Consider the following 12,555-nt stretch of genomic DNA (forward strand, 5'->3'; position numbering starts at 1 on the left):
GAGTGTTGTCATGGAGAATGTGTACGCCCTTACTCAATATTCCTCTTCTCAGGGTCTGAATTGCCCATTTGAGTTTTTTCGAAGTCTCTCAGTACCTGTCAGCATTGATTGTGGTCCCAGCAATTCAGCTCCATCAACAAGGTAAAAGAAGAGGTTCATAACTTTCTGAACAGCATGGCAGTGAGCTGGTATGACGTGGGCATACAAAACTGCCACAGCGTCTACAAAAATGCATCGACATAAATGGTGATTATGTTGAAAAATTGCTAAATGTTCAAGCTGTAAACTGATGTAAACCACTGTAGAAATAAACAGCTCTATGTACTTATAAAAATGTAGGAGACCTTACTTTTGGGATTACCCTCTTATGAATCACTTCTCCAAGGACACAGTTGAAAAGTAATGGAGATAACCCATGTGGTAGTCTTAATTCCATTTTGATTTCTACAGGCTCTGAAATGTCCCCTATATATTTAATTTGGAATTTGTGTCTTTCAGTGTTTGTTTTATGATTGGAAGTGCTTTCAGATCTACAAAGTTTTCTTTTAATGTTTGGAAGAGTGGTTCGCAGACAGCTAAGTCATACATTTCTTTAACTAAACTCCTCCCGAACAGGCCATGAAGGCTCAATGGTACTGATCGGCCTCCATGTCATCCTCAGCCCATAGGTGTCACTGGATGTGGATATGGTGGGGCACATGGTCAACACACCGCTCTCCTGGCCATATGTCAGTTTCCGAGACCGGACCACTACTTCTCCTCAGTTTGCCTCACAAGGACTACGTGCACCCTACCTGCCAACAGCACTCGGCACACCGAATGGTCAACTATCTGGGTGCTAGCACAGCATGACGTGCTTAACTTTGGTGATCTGACAGGAACCAGTATTACCATTGTGGCAAGGCCGTTGGCTCATATGTTTCTTTGGAATCAACAAATGTACAGACCAAATTTTTGCTGTAAATCCTTTGATTTGAGAATTAGTTTTAGGTTCAAGATTTTCTCTGGTCACAAATGAGCTGATACACCTCAATTTTTTGGTTCTTTCTTTGCTATGTCAAGAAGACACTGGGATAGAATTCTGTGTGCAACTGATATTAATGAGATTCCCCTGCAGTTATTTACACATTTTCTGCCTCCCTTCTTGTGTAATGGGCAAATAATGCATTTTTTGAATCTTCTGGAATTTGTTCTGTTTTCTAAATGTCTTGCAATATTTTGTTGATTTCTTTATGGTGTTTGAGCCTGCTGATTTGAACAGTTTTGCTATGATTTAATCTCTCCTCTTCCTCCAATGCTTAATTGTTTTTGAGTCATTTGATCTGACTGGCAATTTCTTCTTCATCTGGTGGTAATGAACTTGAATTAGTGTCCTCAGGTTCTTGTGATGGGAACCTCTGTGTTGGTTTTGAGCAGTTATGTAATTCTTTGAAATATCTGGCAAGTTCCTTGCAATGTTCCACATTGTTTAGAGCCCATTGCCTATTTTCTTTTTCGAAATAGGGACTTTATGGTTGATATCCCATTTAACTTTGTTTTAAGTGGCAGACAATCATAATAAAAAAAAGGGCTGTTAAATATTTCAGCTTTTGGACAAAACAGCACACAAGCACAAATACACACATGGCTACCATTTCTGAGCAGTTGGGGGCTGGACTGTGACTGCTTCTGACAAGAGCTGGGGAGGGTGGTGGGGATGAGGAGGCAGCATGGTGTGGGGAGGGGAAGGGATAGCAAGGTAGTGGTGGGGGAAGATGCTATACTGCAAGTGGGAGCATGCAGGAATGTGATGGGGAGACAGTATGGGCTGCTAGGTGCAGAGTTGAAAGGCTGTGCTGGGGAGGGGGGCCAAGAATATGGGAGATGGGAGAGGAAACAAGTAGGGACGGAGTACAGTCTAGTAGTTACATTGGACAGTCTAGTAGGAACATTGGTGGGTTGGAAGGTGTGTATAGTGCTAAAGTGGCAGCAGTAAAGGGGATAGGTAGGTAGAGGGCACAGACTAGTGAAGATTGAGGCCAGAGGGTTTACAGGAATGAATATTTTATAGGTTACTGGATTCTTCCTACCAACACCGGCTATGCTCATTTGTGCAGGTGGGATCTCTTCCGACAACATACCTTCCATTCCCACAAGCCACAACCTTTGCTTGTCCTTGTTCTCAACGTATCCATCCCCTTCCTTACTCCCACTTCAGCACAGCCTCCCGACTCTGCACCTAGCAGCCTCCCCTGCGGCCGTGATGACACTGCATGTTCCCACAGGAGCAAAGCACTTTCCTCCAGTTGTACCCTGCTGCCTCTTCTCTTCTCTGCCCCATACGTCTTCCTTACCCCAACATCCACTTCAGCAGAATGGTGCTCATGTCAGATGCAGTCGCACTCCGCAGTCAGGCCTCATTTGCTGAAGACAGTGGCCAAGTGTATGGTTGGGATTTTGTGTGTGTGTGTGTGTGTGTGTGTGTGTGTGTGTGTGTGTGTGAGTGTGTGTGTTCATCCTGGACTTTCCACTGTGTGAGTTTAAGTTTTCAAGATCTTATGGAAAGTTTGTGTGTTGCTGTTTATGAAGTCTTTCTCAATTTCAACTGGTAGATCCTTTTTGCATTTCCTTTTGGTCTTCCCATTTCATTTGGCTGTCTCTTCCCTCCCAGTAGTGAATGTTTTGCAATTGTCCTCTGTCACATTGCTGTTCCACCAGTTGTATGCATTCTGTCGAGATTGGACTGTATGATCACATCCTCTTGCCATCTCATTCTGTAGAGCAATTAGTGTCTGTGCTGCTTCAATTGATCTGCTTCTGAGTTGCTGCCCACTGTTTGACCACTATTTCTCTAATGTTTCCATGAAAGGTGTTTAGATCCAGCTAGTTTCAAACATAATTCTTTTCTTATCATACTCTAATGAGGATGCATGCACACACGCCTTCCCCTACACTGTCTCTCAGTGCCTCCCTCATTTCTACCACTGCCCACATTCTGACACAATCTCTCACCTCCCCCCCCCCCCCCCCTCCAGTCAGCCTGCAGAAGTGGCATTGTGTATTTAGCCTGTGCAATGTAGCTGTACACGTGTGTGTGGGGTGTGTGTGTGTGTGTGTGTGTGTGTGTGTGCTGTAGCTCACAAACCAATTCATATAAAAGCTAACAAAGTTTTCAGTCCTGTTTATGTGTCTGTCAACAACGCAGTGCCTCTACTATCCAGTGTCATGTCATCTACACTTTAACATAATTTACAGTCAGCTATAACATTTCATAACATATGAAATACACATTTGTGTATACGGTAATATCAATTACAAAAGAGAGGGTCCTTTTTTCTCTTGACCAAGCCCTAAGATGAAATCTGTGCACAATTTCCACTGATCCAAGAGGATTTAAAAATTCAAATTTTTGCAGTGTAAGCAAAGATACTGAAGCAATGTTTTCAACCTATCCAGGAGTCATAGAACCACAAATGTGTTTTGCAGTAGATGATAGGCGTTTCACGCAATTTTTATCATAAATGGTATGTTATGGAAGTGTTTATGACCAGTTTATTTTATGATTTACTTTTTGTTGTCATTGCTACTGTAATTTTACAACAGACGTGTGTATCTCAAAATTAAAATCCTTGTGTTGTTTTTTCTTCACATAAAATTAATGATCTATAATACTGAGTTTCCAGTTTTACAAATCCATTCAGTTTGTGACAACTGGCATTCTTCTGAAGGCTTTGGCAGAAACAATTGTAGAACTATTAGCATAATTAAATGGTGAGCCACCTTTACAGGTCATCTTGTTTGGCTTGCAGTTAGCACATTTCCAAATACTTGAGGACAAGTACAGTTTGTGTCAGTTTCAAATTAAACTTTATTTCACCAATTCCAAATTTGTAATTTTGCTCTCTTGGCTGCATTAGATAGTTGTGACAGTTTCATTTCCAACTAATATCAGATTTCAGAGAGTGGAATTTGGTTGAATTCATCTCTTTGAAACGTATACTACAAATAAACAAAAACTTCTACAGCTCCATTTTAAAAGAGTGAAGCTAACAACAATACATTTGTAATTAATATAGGTTTAACAAAGACTGTGCATCATTTAGTACAAATTTTTTCACAGTCAGTCTCCGTGAAAACAGGATATTATGATATCTCAACTGGTTTTGAGACTACCTGAGGCAAATAGCTTCGCTGAATAACCCTCTATATGCAACTGAAAGCTCTGACTCATTATGAAATATATGATTTTAATGGGAAACTGTTGTTGTCTGTTACCAAAAGACCTAGAACACTGACATTAACTCTGGTGGTAGTATGGTCAGAGCAGAAGAGATCAAAACAGACACATTCTCAGTAACTTCTCCATTGAAAATTAACCGATTTTATTCGTCACAGTAAAAGCATTGTTAGTATTTTTAGTCCAAAAATATTCAGTGACATCTCACACAGACTGAATGACAGGGTAACAGATAACATATCCCATATTACAATCATTCGATGTTCATTGTCAAATATGATACATACCACTGTAGTAGTGCTACCTGTTATTTGCGCACAATGAAATCAAAACGGAATGGAAAAGACAGTGGACATTACAGCAGTATGTAAGTTAAGTGGACAATAAGAACTCTACAAAACTTGCAAAGCTTTGTAAGCCAGTTGCATTAATGCAACAATTCACTATCTTTAAACAGTGGTCTAAGACGTTATCTTTATCCACTATATTTGAAATAATGAGATAGCAGATAAAATTATAATTGTGATCTACTTATTCCAAGATGGAAATAACGGTTTCCTCATTTCAGTAACCATAGTACACAACAATTGATTGCATTTACACTGCCTGCCTGCAATATGTTAACTAACTATTATAAAATTAGTTAAAAAACAGCACCAAGCCGCAAATCAGCTTCAACTTCTTACTTAAAGATACAGAACGACTGATGGTGGATTTGCAATATCCATCTTCATATAGCTTTCCCATACTTGTCTACTGATATCCCACAGTGCATCACACTGGAAGAACATGTGGTCTTAACAGTTATAAAGCCTAATGAACACCTGTATTTCCTTTTTTAATTTCATTTCTTGTATGTTATATTACATATGTCGTTATCAAGATGTTTGTTTACAGAAAATTTTCATCAATACATTATTTTATACGATGCAGCAGTTTTATATGAAAGATGAGTCTTGTCTTCCCCCACAAGAATATATTCAGTGCAATGGCTTTTGCTTATTAGCCTGAAAGCAAAAGCTTATATTTAACTAAGTGTTAAATCAAATCCCCAAATATTTATAAAGACGAAAGATTTATTTTAAAAGTATTTCAGATTTAAAAATTACATTTGGATTGAACTGTTTTCCGCAGTCCACTGAGGCTCTCCTGGGGGTGTGAATATTACACAGTGAGTATCATGATGTTTCATACGCATGTGTGTATTTCCTTCAAAAAACTAAATAAAATTTTTTAATGCAGACAAACATATGATCTAACAACATGGTGAATGCTGTGCTGCAACAGTGCTTGTGTAAATAAAATTGTCTGTTATGTACATAAATCTGAGGTAAACATTACAGGATGCAAAGTAAAAGCTCATTGCATAATTAAATGTGTATAAAAGGTAGCTGGTTGCTGTATTTTTTCATGCAGTAAGAATAAAACAGAGACTGTTTTTGAGAGGTGTGGGGCAAGTGGAGTATGAGTAGCATCAAGTGTGCTCCATGCTTCTTCATATGCATTTCTCTATCAGAAGGAGCCTAAAATAAATTCAATTTAACTGTAGCATTTTCCATATGGTTTTAACAGTTTCTCTTGAGTTTTGATTGGTTTTCTCAAAAAGTTACTTTCTAACAGAGACATAAAAATGTAAAACCGTGATAGATTTGGTCATTGGTATTCTCGAAAAGTTACTTTGTAACAGACATAAAAATGTAAAACCGTGATAGATTTGGTCAGTATATTACAACCAGTGTTCATTATCTACATAAATAACACGAATAATGTTAACTTCTAAAATGTCATTTTATTTACTCTACGTATACTAAAACTGCACAACTTTAATGTATTTATATTTTAAACGCTCTTCTTTAATCAGGTAAGATGCTGCAAACAGTCTTTGGTCGGTTCTCTTCTTAAGTTTTTCCCTAGTTTTCACAATATCAGAACACTCAAATGAGACAGTTGACTAACAAAAACTATTCAAACCCCTCTATCAACATGGACATACACACACTCAAAATGTATCACAAATTATACACTGCCTTAGAAAGCTACTGAAAAAGCATTATGTACAAAAGGCATTACACATTATATTTACTGTAGTTCACTGCATTTTATCTATTACAGGATGTGACAATATGCTCAGAGAAACTTGATCCCCAACGGATATATTTCTGGATTTCTACATTATGTACACTTCGCAAGTGGGCTTTTAGTTTGTCAATTCGTGTGTAAACGGCTGCACAATAACAACAACGATGATCTCCAGGGAAGTGCGAATTAAGGTGGTGCCATTTGTTACGAACCACTTTGCAGCACAATTTACAGCGATAAGCACCTGCAACTATGGGATCTGGGCAGAATTTGTCTTCGTATTGTGTGCGCACTCGGCCTGGAAGAAAAAGAGGTTAACTTTCAGTCCTCTGCTTCCAGACCTAATGCTGTGTCCAGTCAATAATGTTGTTATTTTTTTATGCAACTGTGCAATTATCAGCTAATGCTTTTACTTCTTTTGGAAGCAAGTGTGCATATAGACAGATGTTAAATAAAGTATACTGAAGTTATATAAGAATTACAGTGTTATATACAAAAATACAAGGACATATGTGTAAGGGTATTAGATAACATTGCAGTTCAAGATTATGTACATTACGTAGTGTACACAAAGAAGGGGAAAAGAATATAAGAGCTGTTTCATATGCCTTGTACATTGTTTTTCTTACATACTGTACTACTTTTCTCCGAATCGTATTGGATGGAAACCCTGTATGATATAAAGCCTTTGGATCAAGATAGAAAGTTATAGGCACATATAATAAGAAAATGAGCCCATAATTGAAGTGGCCATCAGCTGGGGGGATTGTACAAGAAGCAGGTCAATTATTATTATTACTACTACTACTACTACTACTACTACTACTACTAATATTTTTTCTTGAGGGCACTGACAATACATTTACACATTAATACAGGGTGTCCCATTTATTTTGACAACCCCAGGAGTAAAACAAAAATTTACTAAGCAAATAATATTTAGCTACCATAAGGACATTAACCAGCATGACTGCCTTTCTTGTAAGTTTGTTCGTTACAAACATATGAACAGCAGTACGTCTTTTTTAAAAAGCACTCCAAATTTTTTGATTTGGTAATCCACTTCCTATCTTTAACACCTGTTCAAAAACACATTGCAATGTACCAGTCACGTAAGTATGACACTATTAAAAATGTAAAACAGGACTGACTTTGACACTCCGGTACTATCACAGTACACCAGCACTCATCCACTTGCTGACTGTCAGTGCACAAATGGAAACACACTGGCCATTCAGTCAACATCTTCAGTTGAAGGTTTGTGTCAGTTCAATGTACAGCAAGGACGAGAAGATAAAAATGCTACTCATGAAAGGACAATGTAAGCTGGCAGAATAGTAATTCCAATAATATTTTCTTATACACAATATGAGTACATGTAGTACAGTACATTAGTACTTTTCAATGATATGGCATGTAAGTAAAGGCAACCACTGATAAAAACTAAATCACCATTACTTATCTTTTATTGTGGCTGAAGGTAAGCATAATGCTACTCAGGGAGAGGAACCCTATACACAGCAATATTCTGAGAAGAACCGCTCTTTCTAATTCTTTTTACACTTCAGACAATGAGGTGTTATAACAAAAGGCTTTACAATTTCATAGAACTCGTGCACACACGAAGCCGCCGAAAGTACTATAAGATTGTACTACTTGTACCTGTGCTGTACACATGAAAACATTATTGCAACTATTGTTCTGTTAACTTTTTATGTTATCCATACACGAGTAGCATCTCTGTCTTGCCTTCATTGGTGTACATTTGTAGTGCCTCGAGAATTTCGGTGAAAGTTCTAGAGACACTCAGCTTTCCACCATCTCAAACTCACAATATTTTAAGTATGAGGGTGAGAGTGTGGAGATGTGTCTACCCCGCCACTGGTTTCTGTGGTTGCAGGATGGACATGTATCGGGAGGATACTGCAATAGTGACGGTCGATCGGCGCAGACAAGTGTTTTCCGCTCGCGCCATAGAAGCTGTATGTCCAGTACAAGGAGCAAGCACGTTTTCTTCCTTGATTGTGTAACAACTTTATTTGTTGTGAACAAATGAATTATGTATTGAACTAAGGACACTTACATTAGATTTTCTGGTGTTGGACTTTCTAGAAGCAAGAACTGGTTTTATAGTAGTTATTAAACCAAACATATTGTAATTGTAGCTCTTAGTATCTGTTGGTCCAAGACAGGGTTGACATGCGAGAGTTGAACGCTATGTGAAACTTGTGAAGTTGTTTTACTGTGGAGATGAAAATACAACAGAGTTGAACAAAAAGTATCCTGAGAGTGCAGAATAATTTCAAGAGTAGAAAAGTAGTCTATTTTGAAATTCCTTTAACCAGCTATAGTCTTCGGAGAAGAAGAGTTTGTGAAGATTGACGCAGCCGTCTGACCTGAGAAGAAGATCGTCTGCACACAATACATAAGTCAACTGCAAGAGACATGAGAGTATTGCAACCCAGTACCACACTGTCTCGTGCCATCAGAAACCATTAGAACGTGGCACTCCAAGTGACAGGACACGAAGAAAACAGGAATTTTAAGACAGAAACGGGAAGAAGATATCATGACTTGCCGTAGCAACCAGGCCTAACAAGATGTGAGAACTGTTTCCAGTAATTGTATCGAGTTCAATAAACCAATGGAAGAAAGAGGCGAGTGCAACATAGTAAAAGACGTGAGAAAGTATAGCGAAAAAGAAAAAACTGGAGAGAAGACCTCAACCTTTCGACTAAGAAGACTGGGTGTGGACAGTAAGCAGTTTTCACACACGTACAATGCACCGATGCCGATGCAGTAACCAGCCACTGACGCCGACTGCACCAGCTGCTGCTCACTGGTGCTGACTCCGTGTCTGCTCGCCGCCGCCGACGCTGAAACCGACATTTGAAGCTGCTGGTGCCAGTGCTGTCAACTGGCGCTGATTACACATCCGCTTACCAACGCGGCTAGAAATCTACGCTGGGTGAGCAAAAACAATAATCGTTTGGTAAACGTGAAGAAAATGTTGAATGATCAATTGTTAGTGTAGTTATTGTACTCAGTGGCGAGTTTTCTTTTAGATGATTACTACGCCTAAAATTAATAAAGTTATGCATCAAGAACAGCAACTAGCAAAACCAGCCGTAGCTATGACAGTGAATAAGGAAATGCCAGACTGGGCTGAAGTAGCAAATTTAATCAAAGAACTAAGTCTAAAGTTAGAATCAGTGAGAAAAAGAGTCAAATGCTCGAATTACTACTCTAAGTAAAAATTTAGAAGCTCAAAATACTCAATTTTATCCATTGTTTTCCAGTGTTTCGTCCACGACTGTTTTACTTTCAGAAAATGAAGAACAAACCGCCTTCAGTTACAAGTTGTGTTTCTTTACTGCACTATGCATTTCGAGCCCTGGAGGCTCATCTTCAGGTGCTTTTTAGTGATTTACATCAGGTTTTTTTTTTTTTTTTTTTTTTTTTTTTTTTTTTTTTTTTTTTTTTTTTTTTTTTTTTTTGCCTGTTGATATTACATTTTTGTGTTACAACATGGTATATTGTAGATATAAGTTTAACAGCATTACTAATATGAAACTAACTTACAGTTTAAAATTGTATGATGTCTGGTTCTGTGGTGCAGTTGGTATACACAATACACATCTTTAATTTTGCAGTACATACATAGTCACACACTTTTTTGCACACTGTAGTAGCAGAACGTAATAATGCCAAAGATTCTCATTCATACAGATGCTCTACTTCTAAATATAATCGATTTTCGTGTTTCACAGAAGATAACTGTTCTAGTAGATTAAGTTTTTTACTGTTGGATTCTGTGTGAAGTACAGTTAGGCTGTTGTGGATGTCGTCAAGTCTGTGTTTATTAATATACATGTGGTTAGCTATTGTCGATTTTTCAAAATGGTTTAGTCGAAAGGCGTCGGTGTGTTCCTTATACCGTGTGCGGAAGGTTCTTCCAGTTTTTCCGATGTAAAATGCAGGGCAACTGTTACATTGTATTTTATATATTCCACTGTGTTGTGTTATTGGTTTGTTTGTGTTCACTGTGTGAGGTAAGTGGTATCCAAGTTTGCTGTTTGTGGAGAAAGATATTAAAATATCTTTTTTTTTTTTTTTTTTTTTTTTTTTTTTTTTTTTTTTTTTTTTTTTTTAATAAGTTAGCTACTATTTTTTGTGATACTGTGCCTAAGTATGGAATGCTTGTGAAGATTTGTTTAGTGTCGGTAGTTTTCTTTCCAGTGTTTTTGTGAGTGATGTTGGTCTGAATTTTTCTAGATAGTTTATCAATTGATTTTACAGAGTAACCATTATTTACTGCAATTGTTTTGATAGTATCTATTTCTTGTGCTAGTGCTTTGGGTTTTAAAGGTAATGTATGTGCCCTCTTCAACATTGATCTAAATGCAGCATACTTATGTGTGTTCGGGTGGTATGAAGATTCATGTATTATGATGTAGGTTGGTTATCGGTAAATGTACAAGTTATGTTCTTGTTGTTCATTCACAATTGTGGGGTCTAAGAAATTTGTGGATTGATTTATTTTATTGTGGAGTGAGCTGAATGATGTGAGGAGTTCTTCAAGTTCATCTTTAGTGCCATCAAATAAGAGTAGTGTGTCATCTACATGTCTTTTGTAATACACAATTTTTGAACAAGTTTATTTTCTCCTTTGAAGAACTTATTCTCTAAGTGGTTGATGAAAATGCCAGCTAGGAAACTTGACATGCATTTACCCATAACTAAGCCTTCTTTCTGTTGATAGATTTTATTATTAAATGAAAAGTAGTTGTGGGACAGTACTAGTTCAAGTAGATCTACCAACTCTGTAATCTCTGGTATGATTAGTTAAAGAAAAATATGACAGTGCCCATAATAATGTAACTTCTAAAACACAGACTTTTCATGAAAGAGTTATCAACGAAACAAACATTAGCTTCACAAACACAGAACAAGCTTCACTGGACAACGGTCTTAAACGCAATATTAAACCAAAATTTAATCATCATAATTTAAAAAACCTCATAGTTGATACAAAGAAAGCTGCAGATATGGCCAACCTGAACCACAATGAGCAGATTGTCTTAGCACATAATGTTAATGAAATTATCCAGAAAGAGAAGAAGAAAGCAAAACAACACTCCAACAAAACTTTTGAAGAAAACAAAGTGTTGAAACAACTGAAACACAAACTCAATGAACATGATGCTCTCGTTGTGAAATCAGATAAAGGAAATTCCACAGTCATCCTTTATAAAAATGATTACATTACTAAAACTCTTAATTTTTTCTCAGAAAATAACATTACTGAAATGAAACATTACTGAACTGAACCATGATGCAACCACTAAGTTTCAGAAAAAACTGAAGAAAATGCTTAACCAATGTAACTTCCTACTGTCTGATAAACAAATAAAAAGTTGCACATTAATGAATCCCACTGCCCCCAAACTCAGAGCACAGCCAAAGATCCATAACAAGAACTCTCCAATTAGACCAATTGTTAACTCCAAGAACACACCTGCATATAAACTTTCACAGTTGTTAAATAATATCCTCAGAGAATTTTACACTTTTGTAACCACATACACAATAAAAAATGCACATGAGTTAACAACATTCATCAAAGATGTAAAAATCCCCGGAGAAGCTAGATTTGCCTCATTTGATATTATCAACCTGTTCACAAATGTACCTGTTAAAGAGACAATTGAAATTATTATAAAAAACCTCGTCACACACAAAAAACTAACCATACCAGAGATTACAGAGTTGGTAGATCTACTTGAACTAGTACTGTCCCACAACTACTTTTAATTTAATAATAAAATCTATCAACAGAAAGAAGGCTTAGTTATGGGTTACTGCATGTCAAGTTTCCTAGCTGACATTTTCATCAACCACTTAGAGAATAAGTTTTTCAAAGGAGAAAATAAACTTGTTCAAAAAATTGTGTATTACAAGAGATATGTAGATGACACACTACTCTTATTTGATGGCACTAAAGATGAACTTGAAGAACTCCTCACATCATTCAACTCACTCCACAATAAAATAAAGTTCACAACAGAGCATGAAACAAATCAATCCACAAATTTCTTAGACCTCACAATTGTGAATGAACAACAAGAACATAACTTGTACATTTACCGATAACCAACCTACATCATAATACATGAATCTTCATACCACCCGAACACACATAAGTATGCTGCATTTAGATCAATGTTGAACAGGGCACATACATTACCTTTAAAACCCAA

The 12,555-nt window shown here is 37.1% G+C and overlaps 1 protein-coding gene across 8 annotated transcripts in view; it reads right to left on the bottom strand.

Annotated features, from left to right (window-relative positions):
- The window catches only part of LOC124609918 (sex determination protein fruitless-like), a 458,799-nt gene that overhangs the window by 302,188 nt on the left and 144,056 nt on the right, over positions 1 to 12,555 (bottom strand). Inside the window, exon 5 of one of the 8 annotated variants that reach the window (XM_047140117.1) lies at positions 5,986 to 6,593. The exons of the other annotated variants lie outside the window; for them this stretch is intronic. Coding sequence (XP_046996073.1) covers positions 6,316 to 6,593 — 278 coding nt within the window. The 3' untranslated portion in view covers positions 5,986 to 6,315. Of the gene's footprint in view, positions 1 to 5,985; positions 6,594 to 12,555 lie in introns of those variants that run through there. 8 annotated transcript variants of the gene reach the window in all.

The sequence above is a fragment of the Schistocerca americana genome, chromosome 1 (assembly GCF_021461395.2).
Source record: "Schistocerca americana isolate TAMUIC-IGC-003095 chromosome 1, iqSchAmer2.1, whole genome shotgun sequence".
In the NCBI taxonomy this organism is placed as follows: Eukaryota; Metazoa; Arthropoda; class Insecta; order Orthoptera; family Acrididae; genus Schistocerca; species Schistocerca americana.